We start from the raw sequence: 21,998 nt of genomic DNA, 5'->3' as shown, positions 1-21,998 counted from the left end.
ACAGCAGCTGAACCATTTTACATTCCTACCAGCAGTGTGCAAGGGTTCTGGTTTCTCCACATCCTTGCCAAGACTTGTTATTTTCTGTTGTGTAGGTTTCTTTTTTTAAAAAAATTTATTTATTTATGGTTGCATTGGGTCTTCTTTGCTGCACGCGGACTTTCTCTAATTGTGGCGAGCGGGGGCTACTCTTCATTGTAGTGCACGGGTTTCTCATTGCAGTGGCTTCTCTTTGTTGCAGAGCACAGGCTCTAGGTGGCACGCGGGCTTCAGTAGTTGTGGTGCACGGGCTCAGTAATTGTGACTCACGGGCTCTAGAGCGCAGGCTCAATAGTTGTGGCGCATGGGCTTGGTTGCTCCGAGGCATGCGTGATCTTCCTGGACCAGGGCTTGAGCCTGTGTGCCCTGCATTGGCAGGTGGGTTCTTAACCACTGCGCCACCAGGGAAGCCCTTTTTTTTTTTTAATAGTAGCTATCCTAATGAGTATGAAGTGATACAGTTTTGATTTGCATTTCCCAAATGATTAGTGATGTTGAGCATCTTTTCATATACTTATTGGCCATTTGTATATCTTTGGAGAAATGTCAAGTCCTTTGCCCATTTTTAAAATTGGATTGCTTTTGTTGCTGGTGGTTGTTTTTAATGAAGTCTGTGAGCTTTACCTGGGTGTCAGAAGCCATGTGGTGATTTTTCACCTTTTCTGTCATCAATTTAAGAAGTGTTTATGGAGGCAGAGGTGAAGTTTCAGAGCTATTTGATATGAGTTTGCCAGCTTGTGGGAAGGATGTACCAGGCATATTGTAACCTGAGAGAAGGCCCAGTGTGTGTGTGTGTGTGTGTGTGTGTGTGTGTGTGTGTGTGTGTGTGTGTGTGTGAAGACCAAATAAAGGGAGCTTTGAGGAGACCCACGAATAGCAGGACTACAGTTAATTTTTTAATATCCTCACTATGTTTTGACTTTCTTATTAACTGTTTAATGGATGTCTCTTCTCCAAACAATGTTTGCTTAGAGATTGAAAATTAATTTTAAGAGCCTCAATAGTTTAAGCAGAGGAGGGTTCATTTTTTTTTCTTTTTCTTTGAACATCATAAAACCAAATAGAGATTAGGTTGGCCATCTTGTGCTTCTTATATCAGCTACAGCCCCTCAAACCTCTGTTTGTCAAGGATCTGTAGCCATATACATGGACTAATAGTAGGAAAAACTGTTGTCAAGAAATTAAGAATTAGTGGTGCACTGAGGATGATCTGGCTTAGATTTAATCAGGACTGGTTGGCTGGATAGCAAGGTTTGTAATAACGGGAGATGATGGTTTTCACAAATACTGGGATGAATTCTGAAGAGCCTGAATGCATGATAGTTATTCATTCATCATAAAATTTTTTGAGTACTATATACACTAGGCACTAAGGATACTATGTTGGACAAAACAGGCAAAGTCTCTGCCCTCGTGGAGCTGACATTCTAGCCAGTGGGGTATAGATAGCACAGTTGTTTGGCCTTGCTAGAGGCAATTAATTAGGGAGCATGGGCAGTGTGACCTAGCTCACACTAGTGTAAGGCTTGGGGGCATTTAAGTGTTCTCAGTCTTTTGGCTGACCCAAATCTCCAAAGAGTTAAAGAAACACATATTTCTTCACGCATATTCTAAACGCATATTTTGCGTCTTATGTCTCTAAACCATTAAGCAACTCTCACTCCCCTAAAGTCACATTGCTTGCCTGTTTGTGGCAGAAGCTGAATTTTTAAAACGAAGTATTTGATTTATTTCATTTGTAATTTGAACCCTTTATTATTTAGTAGGATTAATTTATGCCCATCCTTTTCTTCTATCCTCAGTCTAGGGGGAAGAGTTACTTACTCCTTATTAAAGGTTTTGATCTTGTCTCTTCAGGTCTCTGCAACACCTTGTTCCTATGATTTTTCCTGTCATCCTAAATCTTTAGTTTTTCTTTTTGTTGGCTTTTCCTCTTTAGCATATAAACATGCTTACATTTCTTCCTTAAACGAAATTCCTCTAGTTAACACCTCAGGCTCTCCTTCCTGTCATTGGTAAACAGCCTAGGAAGTAATCTGCATTCCTTGTGGCCTAGTCTTCATCCTCTACCACTTACCAATCATTCCTTAACCCTGCCCCCACTCCTTCAACGGAGGCTTCTTAGTTCTTATCTCACCTGTCGTCTTTTTAGTTTTTAACATTGGACATTTCTTTCTGCCTGTAAAACTTGTCTCACCATCTGTGTCACTTTCTCTGCTATCCTCCCTTCCTCTTCGTTCGTCCTCAAGTTTCCACGTGAGTTTCTCTTCCCCTGCCCATTCCTAAATCTTGACGTACACTATGATTGTCTCACCCCTTTTCTCACTCTCTGCTAGCTTATCTACATCAGTAACCTCAGATGCAAATGTCTCATATCAAATCTATAGCCCCATCACAGATCTCTCTCTGCAGTTACAGACCTTACTTGCCAGCTGTCCTTAGCTCTCCCATAGGTACTGAACTGATCTCACTTTCTACCTGCTTCTCCATGCCTGGCTTTTCTAGGTTTCCATCTCTATTAATGGCACCACCATTCACCCAATCTGTAAAAGCCAGAAACTTCCAGAGTTATTCTAGACTCTCCCTTCCTCCTTAGCTCCCACGTCTAATTTGGTTACCCCAGTTGATTCTTCCTCATAGATACCTAAGTAAATAACTCAGATCTACAACCCCCCCCTTCTCCTTCCTTATAGCCACTTCCTTAGTTGTTCAGTACCTTGTCACTTTATATTTGTATTTTTATAATAATGTCCCAACTGCTTTCCTTGTGTCCAACTTTTCCTGCTGTCTCTCATCTAATCATTCTAAAATACTGATCTGAAACATGTCCTTTTTTTTGCTTAAAATTATAACTGGCGGACTATAGTTTTGCACGGTGTGTTCTTAGCGTAGTATACTAAACTGTTCCCCTGGGCCCTGCTTGTCTTTCTGAACATGTGCCCTGCAATTTTCCCAAATGTCCTACAGAACTCTAGCTGCACTGCAATATTTCTAGTTCTCTGTGGTAGCACTTAACAGTGCCTTCTATCTAAAATTCTCTCTCCTGACACTTCTTCCCTGATATAATGCCTCTTCAGATTTAAAAAGTTAACGCCAGTGTCATCTCCAGAAAAACTGTGCCTTGTCCCCAATTCATCGTAGGTTGGGTACCCTCCTCCTGGGCCGTCAATAAATGCACTTTGTGTAGTACCTCTATTAGAACACATTTTTTTTGTTTTAAGCTGGCTGAAACTACACTGTGAATTCCTTGAGAATGGGACTGTATCTTTCATCTATAAACGCCCAGCACCCAATGCATTGCCTGACCTTCCTCAGCAAGCTTTCGATAAACCATTGAAAGTCTTCCTGCTAGGAGATTGTTAATGTAATTCTTTCTTTTTTAAAATAAATTTATTTATTTTTGGCTGCGTTGGGTCTTCGTTGCTGCACACGGGCTTTCTCTAGTTGCAGTGAGCGGGGGCTACTCTTCGCTGCAGTGCACAGGCTTCTCATTGCGGTGGCTTCTCTTTGTTGCGGAGCACGGGCTCTAGGCACACGGGCTTCAGTTGTTGTGGCGCGTGGGCTTCAGTAGTTGTGGCTCACAGGCTTAGTTGCTCCGTGGTATGTGGGATCTTCCTGGACCAGGGCTCGAACCCGTGTCCCCTGCATTGGCAGGTGGATTCTTAACCGCTGCACCACCAGGGAAGTCCCTGTTAATGTAATTCTTAAAATCTACCAAGGGTGGTTTTTTTCCATCCTTCCTTTGCCTATGTTCTGATTTCAGTGGCTTATTTATTACTAGCCTCTTATTATGCATTATATACACTAGGAAAAAGGTTAAAATTCAGAATCCGTCGTTTTTGTTGCTTAGGAACAGCCCTTGGAAAGCCAGGCTCACAGATTGGTTAAACAATACTATCAGATGCTAAAATTTTCTGGCTTGTAAATACTCTTACCAAATCTCATCTCACTAGAATTATGTTGATTCCCCTTAAGGGATTCCTGAAGAAGGCAGGAGATGGTCTAAATTAAGTGTAAGTAAACTATTACTTATAAAGTGCTTATTCTAGCCATGAATAACTTTTATGCAAAGTCCAAAATGGGTAAAGACAGTCCCTACCTGGAATTAAGGGCAGAGGTTGACATGGCATAAATCAACTTTAATACGAAACAGACTGAACTAAGTGCTGTGTAATAGTTAAAACAAAACCTATAGGTTATATATGGGGGAGGGGCATAGAACCAGAAAAGTAGAGCGTGTTGTTGCTGTTCCTGGTCCCTTTAACAATGCCACTGTAAAAAGCAGTTTTTGGAACTCTGTTCACATTGGCTTCAGAGTCTATTATAAACATTTAAAGTTTTCTTATTAATGGTGAACTTTAATACAAAGAAAAAAGTAAAAATCAAATAACTGCTATTAACATTTTGATAAGCAGCCCTCCAGCTATCTCTGTACATGTAAGACATGCTTTTACATTGAATCATACCACCCACCTTGTTTTATGCCCTTCTCATATTACTCGGTATATAATGGACACTTTTCTGTAAATGTAAAACTTCGAATGCACATTCCCGTTTGCTAAGCAATTGCATTTAAAAAGATTGATCCTAAGGAAATAAGAGTATGCACAAAGATATATGATATGTTTCACAACTTTAAAAAAACAGAAGAAGAGCAATGTATTTATTGACATTTAAAGATGTTCATGTATATCATACTGTGAAGAAATCAGTAACTAAAACAATTTGTACAGTATGGTTTCAGTTTTGATTTTAAATGGGGTGTGTTTGTGTATACACATATGCATAGAAAAAAAAGCAAAAGATATCAACGAAATTGCATATCTGGGAGAGGAATTTCAGGTAATTTTATTTTGTTCCTTTTTGCGTTCTGAGTTTTCTGCTATTCTATAAAACGTAGGTAACTTGTGTCATTAAAAAAAGGTTTTTTGGAAGCAAGACTTATAAGAGATAAGGTGTTTTTAAACCCATTTGACCGGTGCTTAGGAAATTTCTTTGTAATCCTTAACAATAGGCAAACTGAATGAGATGTTAAACGAGCAGTCAAATCCTTTTGAAGGGTATGGTATTAAATACTGCATTCCTGTTCCGATTGAGATCCCAGCAAAAGAAATAACAATTTCTTCAGTGTTTCAGAAAATGTGACCGTTTCATTGAGGTTAGCATATTGCATATCTGAAGTACAGAGTTAAATTTTTTAAATTGAAATATAGTTGATTAATAGTGTTGTGCCAATCTGTGCTGTACTGAAGTTAAAATTTTAATTGAGAGGCAAAGGTTGGAACTGACGTAAAAATCAGTGGGCTGTTTATAAAGTTAAACTTATGTAAGTGTCTCTTGTTCCTAACAGATCAGTCATTGACACCATGAACTGGAATAAAGGTGGCCCTGGCACTAAGAGGGGATTTGGCTTTGGAGGTTTCGCTATTAGTGCGGGAAAGAAGGAGGAACCAAAACTCCCACAGCAGTCCCATAGTGCCTTTGGGGCAACCAGCTCTTCTGGATTTGGAAAGTCGGCTCCACCACAGCTCCCTTCCTTCTACAAAATTGGTTCTAAACGGGCCAACTTTGATGAAGAAAACGCGTAAGTGGTAGTACCTGGCAATTTAGCAAAAGTTAGGCTTTGAGGTATTCATTCCATCAACAGAAATTGAAGCAAAGAAACCATTTGTTTCTCAAATAATAATATGACTTGTTAAAGTGGTTACCTCACTGGATTGCATTGTTCCTAACAAGTTAAATTGTTAAGTTTACTCATTCATAAGGAGTATACTTTTGTGGTCGTTCACTTTTGTTTGTTCCAAAAAGGATTTGAGGCCATTTAAACCTAAATGTGACTGAAGAGTTTTAAATAATTCACGTGGCTTTTGATGGTCTTTACTGAAGTTTTTTTTTTTTTTTTTTCGGTACGCGGGCCTCTCACTGTTGTGGCCTCTCCCGTTGCGGAGCACAGGCTCCAGACGCGCAGGCTCAGCGGCCATGGCTCACGCGCCCAGCCGCTCCCCGGCATGTGGGATCTTCCCGGACCGGGGCACGAACCCGTGTCCCCTGCATCGGCAGGCGGACTCTCAACCACTGCGCCACCAGGGAAGCCCTGAAGTTTTTTGTTTACACCATACAAGTTGTTTTGGAAACACAGGCAGTTGTCAGAACGGGCAGAGGCATAGTTTGGCTCAACACCCAAGTCCTTAAAACTGTTACGTTTAATATCTTATAGTGGTAGGAAGATATCAGATTTTTGCCCACAGTTCTCAGGAAACATATTTACCAGTTACCTTTTTTAACTTGATGTCTAAGAAGGTGATTGTTAAAAAGCTGGGGCTTGAAAGTTTGAGCTGTAATTCCTTATAGATTATAACTTCTCTCTTTGCCAAGTCTGAAGAAATCTTGTATTGCTATTATTCCCAACCTGGTTGTGACACTGCTTGAGGGTTTTTTTTAGTTAAAAAAAACCCTCAAGATCAGAGTTTTTAAAGTACACAGCAGCATTTTAAAAAGTTGGTATGTTATTTAGCAATTAAATACAGAAGTAAGTGTTTAAGATTCAGCAAAGTCAAGGATCATTATTCTAGAGAACAGTTTACTGGCTCAGAGATAATTTTAAATGATACGTTAATGAAACTACTATATAAATGAATATGCATTTATGTGTGTGTGCAGCACATAACAGTGGTTAGAGCTTTTAAAATGAAGACTTGAAAGGCTATAAAATTTTAGGCTGTAGTAGTGATTTCTTTAAACTAATATTTGGTTGTATTACTATTTCATTTAATTCTGAGGTAAGATCTAAACAATGTTTTTGTTTTGTTTTAGTTGATAGCTACATAGATATTCTTTTCTGGGATATTTGTTAAGAGAGAAAGTGATACTTTTTCCAGATGTTGAAATTCTTTTCTGAATTTTTACATAGTATGGTGAGGATTTTGGATTGAACATTTTTTTTTAAAGTATAGTTGATGTACAGTGTTATATAAGTTTCAGGTGTACAACATAGTGATTCACAAATTTTAAAGTTTACACTCCATTTATAGTTATTATAAAGTATTGGCTATATTCCTGAACATTTATTTTTAATTTTAGAAGTTTTCTGTTGGTTCTCAGGAAACAGCCCAGAACTTCTGAAGAAAGTCTCTAGCCTTATGAATACATCTCAAAATACTTTTAAGGATTATGAAGAATAAACTAGCTTTACACTATTTCATACAAAGTAATTTTTTCCATGGCATACACTTTAATATTTGCTATATCTATTCAACAATGATACACTAAATTTGTACTGAAAACTTATCCCTTTTGAGAGAACTGGAAATGTGATTTTTAACAGACACTATTGAAATGGAGAATCTGCTGTGATTTTTTTTTTTTTTTTTGCAGTATTAGAATTTGGCATGTATTAAGTGATAATTTAATAATTAGGTCCTAAGCCAAAGGACCAAAATCTCTTAATTGTGACATATACTTTAATAAAAATTTGTGTTAAATGAAAGATTCACCTGACCCCAAATTAAACATTCACTCTACCAATCATGCATCTTAATTTTCAGATATTTTGAAGATGAGGAAGAAGATTCTAGCAATGTTGATTTACCTTACATTCCTGCTGAAAACTCACCTACCCGCCAGCAATTCCATTCCAAGCCAGTAGATTCTGACAGCGATGATGATCCCTTAGAGGCATTCATGGCTGAAGTGGAGGCAAGTATCAACTCGGTTATGTTAACATTTTCAGTGATTAGAAATAGATCAGATTAACCTAGTGCTTTAGTCCTCAGTCAGTTTGTTTCTTGGCCCTTTATTGGGAGAATTTTGCTTTTGTATTCTATAGTTTCTTAAATATGCTTCCACTGGCCCTGTAGCATTTTCAGAGATGATTCGTGCCTAGGAATTTGAACTGTAACCCTTGAACATAGTAGCTCAAGATTTGTGTGTTTGTTGTGTGTGTTTTGTTTTAATAATTCTTGGTATATTCTTGAATGAATATTATCTCATTCAATCTAGCATTTATTAAATAAATATGTAAGGTAATTAAACTTGCTAAAATTACAAATTCTGTATTCTGTACTTTTAATGTTTATTTCTTATTATCAACATTATCATCAACATTCATGACCTTGCTGTGGAAATTGAAACTTGTGACCTCTTCCTTCCTAAAACTCTTCTCACTAGGCTTTTGTGATTTTGTATTTTGTTCTTTTCTCCCATCTCCCTGACTTTGTTTATTTGCTATTTATTTATTTGCTATTTATTATGAAAAATTTCAAACACATACAAAAGTAGAGTAATAAAATGAGCCCCCTTCACCCTGCTTAACCAGTTAACAACTTGGCCAGTCTTTTGTTATCTAACAACTCCCACCCCTCTTTCAGATTATTTTAAAGTAAATCTCAGACATATCATTTCATCCATCAGTATTTCTGTATTTCTATAACTCTTAAAAAACATAGCTACCATATCATTGTACCCAAAAAATTCTTACATAGCCATCTGTTATCTGTCATTCTGTGATTCTCTTCATTTCTCAAATATGATTCTCCTACAGTTCGCTATATTGATTTGCTATTGTCACTCTTTATACATTCCTTAGTGACCTCATCCTCTTCTAAAACGTAACTTCTATGTGAATAATTAATATCTTTAGTTCCATAGTCTCTCTTTGGTTTCAGCTCTGCTTTTCTAGAATCATATTGACCATTTTTACATGGGTGTAAAAATGGCACCTTAAACCCAATTCATCATATTTTCCTCCTCAGCCAGGTATTTCATCTTCTCTTAATGGCACCAAAATTCACACAATCACATTGGCTTTTTTTTTTTTCCCTTGGCCACGCCACTCAGCTTGCAGGATTTTAGTTCCCCGACCAGGGGTATCGAGCCCCGGCCTTCAGCAGTGTAAGTGCAGAGTCCTAATCACTGGACCGGCAGAGAATTGCCACATTGGTTTTAATTTCTTCCTTTAGTTTGTCCCTCTTCTTTTCTTTTTTTTAAATTTTATTGAAGTATAGTTGATTTACAATGCTGTGTTAACTTCTTCTGTACAGCAAAGTGACTCAGTTACACGTATATATATTCTTTTTTTTATTCTTTTCCATTATGGTTTGTCATAGAATATTGAATATAGTTCCCTCTGCGATACAGTATGACCTTGTTGTTTATCCATCCTATATATAATAGTTTATCTCTGCTAATCCCAAACTCCCATTCCTTCCCTCCTTTCCTCCCCTCCCCCTTGACAACCACAAGTCTGTTCTCTATATCTGTGAGTCTGTTTTCGTTTCGTACATATGTTGATTATTTGTGTCATAATTTATCAATAGATTCCATATGTAAGTAATATCATATTGTATTTGTCTTTCTCTTTCTGACTTACTTCACTTAGTATGATCATCTCTAGATCCATCCGTGTTGCTGCAAATGGCATTATTTCATTCTTTTTCATGGCCGAGTAATAATCGTGTGTGTGTGTGTGTGTGTGTGTGTGTGTGTGCTCACACACACACGCACACCACATCTTCTTTATCCATTCATCTGTCAATGGACATTTAGGTTGTTTCCATGTCTTGGCTATTGTAAATAGTGCTGCTATGAGCATAGGGGTGCATGTATCTTTTGAATTACGGTTTTGTCTGGATATATGCCCAGGAGTGGGATTGCTAGATCATATGGCAGCTCTATTTTTAATTTTCTGAGGAAACTGCATACTGTTTTTCCTAGTGGCTGCAACGATTTACATTCCCACCAACAACGTAAGAGGGTTCCCTTTTCTCCATACCCTCTCTAGCATTTATTATTTGTAGACTTTTTAATGATGTCCATTCTGACTGGTGTGAGGTGATACTTCATGGTAGTTTTGATTTGGATTTCTATAATGATTAGCGATGTTGAGCATGTTTTTATGTGCCTGTTGGCCATCTATATGTCTTCTTTGGAGAAATGTCTATTTAGGTCTTCCGCCCATTTTTCAATTGGGTTATTTGTTTTTTTCTTGTTGAGTTGTATGAGCTGTTTGTATATTTTGGAAATTAAGCCCTTGTCAGTCGCATCATTTGCAAATATTTTCTCCCAGTCCATAGGATGTCTTTTCGTTTTGTTTATGGTTTCCTTTGCTGTGCAAAAGCTTGTAAGTTTGATTAGGTCCCATTTGTTTGTTTTTGTTTTTATTTCTATTGCCTTGAAAGACTGACCTAAGAAAACATTGGTACCGTTTATGTCAGAATGTTTTGCCTGTGATCTTTTCTGGGAGTTTTATGGTGTCATATCTTATATTTAAGTCCTTAAGCCATTTTGAGTTTATTTTTGTGCATGGTGTGTTCTAACTTAATTGATTTACATGCAGCTGTCTAACTTTCCTCCCACCACTAGCTGAAGAGACTGTCTTTTTCCCATTTTATATTCTTGCCTCCTTTGTTGAAGATTAATGGACGGTAGGTAATGTGGAGTTTTCTCCTGGGTTCTCTATTCTGTTCCATTGATCTGTATGTCTGTTTTTGTGCCAGTACCACACTGTTTTGATTACTGTAGCTTTGTAGTGTTGTCTGAAGTCTGGGAGGGTTATGCCTTCTGCTTTGTTCTTTTTCCCCAGGATCGCTTTGGCAATTTTGAGTCTTTTATGGTTCTGTATTAATTTTAGCATTATTTTAGTTCTGTGAAAAATGTCATGGGTAATTTGACAGGGATCACATTAAATCTGTAGATTGCTTTGGGTAGTATTGCCTTTTTTTTTTTTTTTTGCGGTACGCGGGCCTCTCACTGTTGTGGCCTCTCCCGTTGCGGAGCGCAGGCTCCGGACGCGCAGGCTCAGCGGCCATGGCTCACGGGCCCAGCCGCTCCGCGGCATGTGGGATCTTCCCGGACCGGGGCACGAACCTATGTCCCCTGCATCAGCAGGCAGACTCTCGACCACTGCGCCACCAGGGAAACCCTAGTATTGCCATTTTTAACATTATGAATTCTTCCAGTCCAAGAGCATGGGATATCTTTCCATTTCTTTGAATTATCTTTAATTTCCTTTATTCATTTTTGTAGTTTTCAGCATATAAGTCTTTCACCTCCTTGGTGAGGTTTATTCCTAAGTATTTTATTTTTTTTGCTGCCATTTTATTTTATTTATTTATTTAAAAATATGTATATATTTTTTGGCCGCACTGCACAGTTTGTGGGATCTCAGTTCCCTGACCTGGGAGGATTGAACCCAGCCCACAGCAGTGAAAGCACTGAATCCTAACCACTAGACCACCCCTGGTGCAATTTGAAAAGGGATTGTTTGTTTACATTCCCTTTCTGTTATTTCCTTGTTGGTATAAAGAAATACAACCACTTTCTGTATGTTAATGTTGTATCCTGCTACCTTGCTTAATTCGTTTATCAGTTCTAGTAGTTTTTGTGTGGAGTCTTTCAGTTTTCTATATACAATATCATGTCATCTACATATAATGACAATTTTACCTCTTCTCTACCAATTTGAATACCTTTTATTTTGTTTTCTTGTCTGATTGCAGTGGCTAGGACTTCCAATACTATGTTGAGGAGAAGTGGTGAGCATGGGCATTCTTGTCTTGTTCCAGATTTTGGGGGGAAGGCTTTCATCTTTTCACCATTGAGTATTATATTGGCTGTGGGTTTGTCATAAATAGCTTTTATTATGTTGAGATATGTTCCCTGTATACCCATTTTTGTAAGGGTTTTTATCATCAGTGGATGTTGAATTTTATCAAATCCATCTGTTGAGATGGTCATATGGTTTTTGTCCTTCCTTTTGTTTTTGTGTGTTTGTTTTTCTTTCTCCAACACCGTAAGTTTATTTCTTGCTCATGTAAAAGCCAAACTGGGTGTTTCTAACCCGTGGGTGGTGCTCCTTCAAGCAACATTCAGGGCTCCTCCATCTTGTGGCTCTACTCTCTTCAACATATGATTCCAAGTGGCAGAAGGGGACTGAGCATCTGTCATTTCTTTTGTTGATGTGGTGTATCACATTGATTGGTTTGTGTATGTTGAACCATCCTTTTGATCCTGGGGTAAATCCAGCTTCGTTGTGGTATATGTCTTTTTTTACGTGTTGTTGGATTTGGTTTGCTAATATTTTGTTGAGAATTTTTTTATATCTATATTCATCAAAGATATTGGCCTATAATTTTCTTTTTTGGTAGTGTCTTTGACTGGTTTTGGTATCAGGGTGATGGTTTCTTCATAGAATCTCTTTGGGAGTGTTCCTGCCTCTTCAGTCTTTTGGAAGAGTTTGAGAAGGATCGGTATAAGTTCTTCTTGGTATGTTTGATAGAATTCCCCAGTGAAGCCACCTGCTCCTGGACTTTTCTTTGTAGGGAGTTTTTTGATTACACATTCTATTTCATTTCTAGTGATTGGTCTGGTCAAGTTATATATTTCTTCTTGATTCAGTTTTGGTAGCCTGTATGTTTCTAGAAAGTTGTCCATTTCTTCTAGGTTATTGAATTTGTTGCCGTATAATATTCATAGTATTCTCTTATGGTTTTTTGTTATTTCTGTGGTATCAATTGTGATTTCTTCTCTTTCATTTCTTATTTTGTTTATCTGGGGTTTTCCCGTGTTTTGGGTTTTTTTTTTTCTTTTCTTGGCTGCGCCACCAGCTTGTGGAATCTTAGTTCCCTGACCAGGGATTGAACCCATGCCCTCGGCAGTGAAAGTGTGGAGTCCTAACTACTGGACCACTGGGGAATTCCCAAGGTTTGTCATTCTTGTTTACCCTTTCAAAGAACCAGCTCTTGGTTTTATTGATTTTTTTCTATTTTATTTTTAATCCCTATTTTATTTCCTCTCTTTTCCTGATCTTTATTATCTCCTTCCTTCTGCTGACTTTCTAGTTCATTGACATTTAAGGTAATTATTGATAAATATGTATTTATTGCCATTTTAAACCTTGTTTGCCCATTGATTTTATATATATTTTTTGTCCCTTTTTGTTTTGTTTTTCCTTTTGTGGTTTGATGATTTTCTTTTGTAGTATGCTTAATTATATTCTCTTCTTTTTGGTTTTTGTGAATTAGTTGTGTTTTTGATTTGTGGTTGCCCTGTTTTTCAAGTATGTTAACCCCTTCTTATATCTACTTGCTTTACACTGGTAGTCATATAGACCTAAACATACTCTAGAAAAAAAAAAGTCTACATTTTTATACTCTCCTCCCTCACATTTTATGATTTTGACGTCCTCTTTTGCATCTTCATGTTCATCCTTTTGCTGTTCATTGTGGTTATCATTCTCTGACAGAAATGTTTTGATTTTTTTTTTTTAATCTTACTTAAGTGATTACTGGCTTAGTTAAGTGATTTACTTTACAATTGTGATTTTCTCTTTTCCTGTATATTCTTTTGTGTGTGTTTGATTTTTTTTAAACATCTTTATTGGAGTATAATTGCTTTCCAATGTTGTGTTAGTTTCTGCTGTATAACAAAGTGAATCACCTATACATATATCCCCATATCCCCTCCCTCTTGCTACTCTATCCCACCCCTCTAGGTAGTCACAAAGCACCGAGCTGATCTCCCTGTGCTATGCGGCTGCTTCCCACTATCTGTTTTACATTTGGTACGGTATATATGTCCATGCCACTCTCTAACTTCGTTCCAGCTACCCTTCCCTCTCCCCTTCTCCTCGAGTCCATTCTTTTTTTTTTTTTTTTTTTTTTTTGCTACACGGGCCTCTCCCATTGTGAAGCACAGGCTCAGCGGCCATGGCCCACAGGACTAGCCACTCTGCGGCATGTGGGATCTTCCCGGACTGGGGCATGAACCCGTGTCCCCTGCATCGGCAGGCGGACTCTCAACCACTGCACCACCAGGGAAGCCCTCAAGTCCATTCTTTATGTCTGCATCTTTATTCCAGTCCTGTCCCTAGGTTGTTCAGAACCATTTTTTTTTAGATTCTGTATATATGTGTTAGCATACGGTATTTGTTTTTCTCTTTCTGACTTACTTCACTCTGTATGACAGACCCTAGGTCCATCCACCTCACTACAAATAACGCAATTTCGTTTCTTTTTATGGCTAAGTAATATTACGTTGTATACATGTGCCACATCTTCTTTATCCATTCATCTGTCGATGGACACTTAGGTTGCTTCCATGTCCTGGCTATTGTAAATAGTGCTGCAGTGAACATTATGGTGCATGACTCTTTCTGAATTATGGTTTTCTCAGGGTATATGCCCAGTAGTGGGATTGGTAATTCTATTTTTAGTTTTTCAAGGAACCTCCATACTGTTCTCCACATCCTCTCCAGCATTTATTGTTTGTGGATTTTTTGATGATGGCCATTCTGACTGGTATGAGGAGATACGTCATTGTAGTTTTGATTTGCATTTCTCTAATGATTAGTGATGTTGAGCGTCCTTTCATGTGTTTGTTGGCAATCTGTATATCTTTGGAGAAATGTCTATTTAGGTCTTCTGCCCATTTTTGGATTGGATTGTTTGTTTTTTTGATGCTAAGCTGCATGAGCTGCTTGTATATTTTGGAGATTAATCCTTTGTCAGTTGCTTCGTTTGCAAATATTTTCTCCCATTCTGAGGGTTGTCTTTTCATCTTTTTTATGGTTTCCTTTGCTGTGCAAAAGCTTTTAAGTTTCATGAGGTCCCATTTGTTTATTTTTGTTTTTATTTCCCTTTCTCTAGGAGGTGGGTAAAAAGGATCTTGCTGTGATTTATATCACAGAGTGTTCTCCTTATGTTTTCCTCTAAGAGTTTTATAGGGTCTGGCCTTACATTTAGGTCCTTAATTCATTTTGAGTTTAATTTTGTGTATGGTGTTAGGGAGTGTTCTAATTTCATTCTGTTACATGTAGCTGTCCAGTTTTCCCTCTACCACTTATTGAAGAGGCTGTCTTTTCTCCATTGTATATTCTTGCCTCCTTTATCAAAGATAAGGTGACAGTATGTGTGTGGGTTTATCTCTGTGCTTTCTATCCTGTTCCATTGATCTGTATTTCTGTTTTTGTGCCAGTACCATACTTTCTTGATTACTGTAGCTTTGTAGTATAGTCGGAAGTCAGGGAGCCTGATTGCTCCAGCTCCATTTTTCTTTTTTAAGATTGCTTTGAGTATTTGGGGTCTTTTGTGTTCCCATACAAATTATGCAATTTTTTGTTCTAATTCTGTGAAAAATGCCATTGGTAGTTTGATAGGGATTGCATTGAATCTGTAGATTGCTTTGGGTAGTATAGTCGTTTTCACAATGTTGATTCTTCCAGTCCAAGAACATGGTATATCTCTCCATCTGTTTGTATCATCTTTAATTTCTTTCATCAGTGCCTTATAGTTTTCTGCATACAGGTCTTTTGTCTCTTTCGGTAGATTTATTCCTAGGTATTTTATTCTTTTTGTTGCAAAGGTAAATGGGAGTGTTTCCTTAATTTCTCTCTCAGATTTTTCATCACTAGTATATAGGAATACAACAGATTTCTGTGCATTAATTTTGTATCCTGCTACTTTACCAGATTCATTGATTAGCTTTAATAGTTTTCTGGTAGCATTGTTAGGATTCTCTATGTGTAGTGTCATGTCATCTGTAAACAGTGACAGTTTTACTTCTTTTCCGATTTGGACTCCTTTTCTTTTTCTTCTCTGATTGCTGTGGCTAAAACTTCCAAAACTATGTTGAATAATAGTGGTGAGTGTGGGCAACCTTGTCTTCTTCCTGATCTTAGTGGAAATGATTTCAGTTTTTCACCATTGAGAACGATGTTGGCTGTGGGTTTGTCATATATGGCCTTTATTATGTTGAGGTATGTTCTCTCTATGCCTACTTTCTGGAGAGGTTTTATCGTAAATGGGTGTTGAATTTTGTCACAAGTTTTTTCTGCATCTATTGAGATGATCATACGGTTTTTGTCCTTCAGTTTGTTAATATGGTGTATCACATTGATTGATTTGCATATATTGAAGAATCCTTTCATTCCTGGGATAAACCCCACTTGATCATGGTGTGTGATCCTTTTAATGTGCTGTTGGATTCTGTTTGCTAGTAGTTTGTTGAGGATTTTTGCATCTGTGTTCATCAGTGATATTGGCCTGTAGATTTTTTTGTGACATCTTTGTGTGGTTTTGGTATCAGTGATGTTGGCCTCGAAGAATGAGTTTGGGAGTGTTCCTCCCTCTGCTGTATTTTGGAAGAATTTGAGAAGGATAGGTGTTAGCTCTTCTCTAAATGTTTGATAGAATTCGCCTGTGAAGCCATCTGGTCCTGGGCTTTTGTTTGTTGGAAGATTTTTAATCACAGTTTCAATTTCAGTGCTTGTGATTGGTCTGTTTATATTTTCTGTTTCTTCCTGGTTCAGTCTTGGAAGGTTGTGCTTTTCTAAGAATTTGTCCATTTCTTCTAGGTTGTCCATTTTATTGGCATACAGTTGCTTGTAGTAATCTCTCATGATCCTCTGTATTTCTGCAGTGTCAGTTGTTACTTATGCTTTCTCTTTTCTAATTCTGTTGATTTGAGTCTTCTCCCTTTTTTTCTTGAGGAGTCTGGCTAATTAATGGTTTATCAATTTTGTTTTTCTTCTCAAAGAACCAGCTTTTAGTTTTATTGATTTTGCTACTGTTTCCTTCATTTCTTCTTCATTTATTTTTGATCTGATCTTTATGATTTCTTTCCTTCTGATAACTTTGGGGTCTTTTTTGTCTAATTGCTTTAGGTGTAATTAGGTTATTTGAGATTTTTTTTGTTTCTTGAGGTAGGATAAGGTAGTTATCGACATGTATGTTCCTATTACCATTTTCTTAGTTGTTTTGGGTATGTTGTTGTAGGCCTTTTCCTTCTCTTGTGTTTTCTGCCTAGAGAAGTTCATTTAGCATTTGTTGTAAAGCTGGTTTGGTGGTGCTGAATTCTCTTAGTTTTTGCTTGTCTGTAAAGGTTTTAATTTCTCTGTCGAATTTGAATGAGATCCTTGCCTGATTTTTCTTTGTATTTAATTTTTGATAGTTTGGTTAATATGTGTCTTGGCATGTTTCTCCTTGGATTTATCCTGTATGGGACTCCCTGCACTTCCTGGACTTGACTATTTCCTTTCCCGTATTAGGGAAGTTTTCACTATAGTCTCTTCAAATATTTTCTCAATCCTCTTCTTTTTCTCTTCTTCTTCTGGGACCCCTATAATTCAAATGTTGGTGAGTTTAATGTTGTCGCAGAAGTCTCTGAGACATAGACTGTCCTCAATTCTTTTTGTTCTTTTTTCTTTGTTCTGCTCTGTGATACTTTTTTCCACTATTTTATCCTCCAGGTCACTTATCTGTTCTTCTGCCTCAGTTATTCTGCTATTGATTCCTTCTAGAGAATTTTTAATTTCATTTATTGTGTTGTTCATCATTGTTTGTTTGCTCTTTAGTTCTTCTAGGTCCCTGTTAAACGTTTCTTGTATTTTCTCCATTCTGTTTCCAAGATTTTGGATCATCTTTACTATCATTACTCTGAATTCTTTTTCAGGTAGCCTGCCTATTTGTTTCCTCTTCATTTGTTTGGTCTGGTGGGTTTTTACTTTGCTCCTTCATCTGCTGCGTATTTCTCTGTCTTCTTATTTTGCTTAACTTTATGTGTTTGGGGTCTCCTTTTTGCGGGCTGCAGGTTCGTAGTTCTGTTGTTTTTGGTGTCTGCCCACAGTGGGTAAGGTTGGTTCAGTGGGTTGTGTAGACTTCCTGATGGACGGAACTGATGCCTGTGTTCTGGTGGATGAGGCTGGATCTTGTCTTTATGGTGGGCAGGATCACGTCTGGTGGTTTGTTTTGGAGTATCTGTGAACTTATTATGATTTTAGGCAGCCTCTCTGTTAATGGGTGGGGTTGTGTTCCTGTCTTGCTAGTTGTTTGGCATAGGGTGTCCAGCACTGTAGCTTGCTGGTCGTTGAGTGAAGCTGGGTGTTGGTGTTGAGACGGAGATCTCTGGGAGAGCTCTCGCTGATTGATACTACGTGGGGCCAGGAGGTCTCTGGTGGTCCAATGTCCTGAACTCGGCTCTCCCACCTCAGAGGCTCAGGCCTGACATCCAGCCAGAGCACCAAGACCCTGTCAGCCACACAGCTCAGAAGAAAAGGGAGATTAAAAAAGAAAGAAAGATAAATAAAATAATATAAAGTTATTAAAATAAAAAATATTATTAAAATTTAAAAGTAATAAAAAAGAGAGCAACCAAACCAGTAAACAAGTCCACCAATTATAACAATCGCTAAAAACTATACTAAGATAAATATAAAAATCAGAAAGTGGTCAGTTTCATACAGCAAACCCCAAATCTACAGTTGCTCCCAAAATCCACCGCCTTAATTTTGGGATGATTCTTTGTTCAGGTATTCCAGAGATGCAGGGTATCTCAAGTTGATTGTGGGGTTTAATCTGCTGCTCCTGAGGCTGCACGAAGAAATTTCCCTTTCTCTCCTTTGTTCTCACAGCTTCTGGGATTCAGCTGTGGATTTGGCCCTGCTTCTGCATGTAGGGTGCTCTCTGGCATCTGTTCTTTGCCCAGACAGGAGGGGGTTAAAGGAGTGGCTGATTAGGGGTCTCTGGCTCACTCGGGCCAAGGAGAGGGAGGGGTACGGATGCGGGGCGAGCCTGCGGCGTCAGAGGCCAGCGTGACGTTGCACCAGCCTGAGGCGCGCCGTGCGTTCTCCCGGGGAAGTTGTCCCTGGATCACGGGACCCTGGCAGTGGCGGGCTGCACAGGACCCTGGGAGGGGAGGTGTGGAGAGTGACCTGTGCTTGCACACAGGATTCTTGGTGGCTGCAGTAGCAGCCTTAGCGTCTCATGCCTGTCTCTGGTGTCCACGCTGATTGCCACGGCTCATGCCCATCTCTGGAGGTCATTTAGGCGGTGCTCTGAATCCTCTCTTCTCGCACACCCAGAAACAATTGTCTCTTGACTCTTAGGCAGGTCCAGACTTTTTCTCGGACTCTCTCCCGGTTAGCTGTGGCACACTAGCCCCCCTTCAGGCTGTGTTCACGCAGCCAACCCCAGTCCTCTCCCTGGGATCTGATGCCCCCACCTGCCCCGGCGGGTGAGCAGACAAGCTCTGTCCCTATTCTTTTGTCTCTGTTTTTTCTTTTTTCTTTTGCCCTACCCAGGTACGTGGGGAGTTTCTTGTTTTGGGGGAAGTCTGAGGTCTTCTGCCAGCATTCAGTAGGTGTTCTGTAGGAGTTGTTCCACATGTAGATGTATTTTTGATATATTTATGGGGAGGAAGGTGATCTCCACTTCTTACTCCTCCGCCATCTTGAAGGTCCTCCTCTTTTCTATAGATTCTTACTTTTCTATTAGGGAAGACTTTTCAATATTTCCTTTAGTATAGGTTTAGTATTGCTGTATTCTTTTAGTTTTTGCTTGTCTGAGAAATTCTTTATCTCTCCTTCTATTCTAAATGATAACTTTGCTGGGTAGAGTGTCCTAGGTTGCAGATTTTTCCCTTGCAGGATGTTGAATGTAGCTTGCCTCTCCCTTCTGGCCTGAAACACTTCTGTAGAGAAATCAGCCAATAGCCTTATTGGGGTTCCCTTGTAATTAACTTTTTGTTTTTCTCTTGCTGCCTTTAGAATCCTCTCTTTAACTTTTGCCATTTTTATTATAACACATCTTGGTGTAGGTCTGTTTGGGTTTATCTTGTTTGCCACCCTCTGTGCTTCCTGTATCTGGATATGTTTCCTTCTTAAGGTTTGGGAATTTTTCAGCCATAATTTCTTCAAATAAATTTTCAATCCCCTTTTCTCTTTCTTCTCTTTCTAGGATCCCTGTTATGCATAGATTGGCACTCTATATTATCCCATAGGTCTCTTATATTTCCTTCATTTTTTTTCGATTGGGTTTCTGTCTGCTCTTCTTACTGGGTGATTTCCATTATTCTATCTTCCAGATCACTTATTTGTTCTTCTGCATTATTCATTCTGCTGTTCAGAGCCTTTAGTTCAGCTTTCATCTCTTCTAATGAATTCTCTAATTTTTCTTGTCTCCTCATAGTTTTTAGTTCCTTTTTATAGTAATCTGCATTTCTGTCGATAGCCTTTCTTAGTTCCTTCAGTATTTTCATTATCTCCTTTTTGAACTTGGTGTCTGTTAGACTGAAGAAGTCTGTTGCATTGTTTGTTCTTTCATGGGAATTCTCTCGATCTTTTAATTGGAGTAGTTCCTCTGCTTCTTCACTTTAGTTATATTGCTTTTGCTGTATGAGTTTAGGAGAAACAATTATTTACTGTTGTCTTGGAGGGCTATTTTTATGTGGTATTGTCCCTGTGTAGCCTGTATGGGTTTAATAATTTTGGGTGTGAGGGCTGTTTTTAGTATGGATGTCTGCCATCTCTTTCCTCAGTGTATGCCAGCCATTATCCCCTTGATAGGAGGTGTGACTGGTGGTGTGACCAGAGCCTGCATTGAGCGAGACTTCCTCTTTGCTCTCTGGTTGTCACTGTCCTGTCAGGGGCAGGGTCTGCTCCCTAGCTGTTGGAGTGGAAGCCCCCAGATCTGTTTCTGAGCTGCATTTCTGATCTGCAGTGTGAGGTAGGTGTGATTGGAGGGCTCCCACTGGGAGCGGAGCCACTGAGTATTCCTCCGCTGGAGCTGTTCATTTGTGAGTACCCTCTGCTGTGTCACCTTTCACCCATTGTGCGGGTTCACAGAGTACAGTGTTGTTGGTGTGGCCCCCGGCCCCACCTCAACCTTGGGTACACCAGCAGCAGGCCCTGGTATCTCTCCGGCGTTGTTTTTGCACGGCCAGCAGCGCAGATCCGCTGAAGTCAGGTCCCAGGACTGCAGTAGGTGTGCACCTGGACCTGCTGAGGGAGCTGTGGAGACAGTTCAGACCCTGGCCGGGCCCAGCCCCCACGTATACTGGTCCACAAAGCCCACAGCTGCTAAAGCCAGACCCATCACAGCCGCGGGAGCACCTGTGGTCTGTTTGGTTGTTCCACAGGCACTAAATTTACAAAGTTGGCAGCAGAGGTCTAAATCCGTGGTTCACGCAGCTGCTGGGAGATATTTCAGCTCTGCTCGTGAATCGCACAGCCCCTGGGGCTCATCTGTGGTTTCACCCACACCTCTGCATGTGGGCAACCCACTGGCGTTGCTCCTGGGGATGCCGAGGTGGCTGGGGCACACAAGCCTGTCCAGGTGGGAGGGGGCTAGGATGGCAGCTGTGGCTCGCAAGCCTGCCCAAGCAGTGGCCAGTGCCTGGGGAAGGAGGCCGCAATGGCAGCCCCACCCCTCCCTTCACATACCACTTAACATTGGTGCTTTGGTTCTGTGGTGGCCCAGGCTTCTTCTGAAAACGCTACTACTGCTGTGCGCCCCGCTCCAGCCCCTTCAGGCTGTCTCCATACAGCCAGCAGCAGTCCTCCCCCCGGGTCTGTTCTCTAAACCCTGCATTCCAGCACCCTCCCCCCCCCCCCATACCAGCAGACGAGCTTCTCATGCTCAGGCTCCCAGGGCAGTGGCACAGACCTACCGTGTAGGTCTCTCTCTGTCCTGCCTGCCACAAACTGGTTGTTGCACTCTCCTCTGAGCCTCTGAAGCTCCTTTTCTGTCCCAGCTAATCTCCCTGCTGGGGATGGGACTTCACAGGGTATGGGAACTTCTCTCCTTCAGCTCCTTCCCAAGGGCAGGGGTCCCGTACCACTTCCTCTTTTTTTTAATTTTTTTAAACTTTTCATTTATTTATTTATTTATAAAATTAATTTTATTTATTTTGGCTGCGTTGGGTCTTCGTTGCTGCGCGCAGGCTTTCTCTAGTTGTGGCGAGCAGGGGCTACTCTTCGTTGTGGTGCGCAGGCTTCTCATTGCGGTGGCTTCTCTTGATACAGAGCACGGGCTCTAGGGCACATGGGCTTCAGTAGTTGTGGCACGTGGGCTCAGTAGTTGTGGCTCACAGGCTCTAGAGTGCAGGCTCAGTAGTTGTGGCTCACAGGCTTAGTTGCTCCGCAGCATGTGGCATCTTCCCGGACTAGGGATCCAACCCGTGTCCCCTGC

General features: G+C 39.8%; 1 protein-coding gene across 2 annotated transcripts in view; it reads left to right on the top strand.

Moving 5' to 3' along the window:
- The window catches only part of DDX42 (DEAD-box helicase 42), a 50,702-nt gene that overhangs the window by 4,465 nt on the left and 24,239 nt on the right, over positions 1 to 21,998 (top strand). For both annotated transcript variants that reach the window (XM_024760695.1, XM_024760694.1), the window contains exons 2-3: positions 5,390 to 5,623; positions 7,584 to 7,734. In XM_024760695.1, the coding sequence (XP_024616463.1) occupies positions 5,406 to 5,623; positions 7,584 to 7,734 (369 nt within the window). In that variant the 5' untranslated portion in view covers positions 5,390 to 5,405. The remainder of the gene's footprint in view (positions 1 to 5,389; positions 5,624 to 7,583; positions 7,735 to 21,998) is intronic.

The sequence above is a fragment of the Neophocaena asiaeorientalis genome, unplaced genomic scaffold, assembly GCF_003031525.2.
Source record: "Neophocaena asiaeorientalis asiaeorientalis breed wild unplaced genomic scaffold, Neophocaena_asiaeorientalis_V1.1 scaffold30, whole genome shotgun sequence".
In the NCBI taxonomy this organism is placed as follows: Eukaryota; Metazoa; Chordata; class Mammalia; order Artiodactyla; family Phocoenidae; genus Neophocaena; species Neophocaena asiaeorientalis.
Note: the sequence above shows the minus strand (reverse complement) of the source record. Positions and strands in the feature narration are given on the sequence as shown.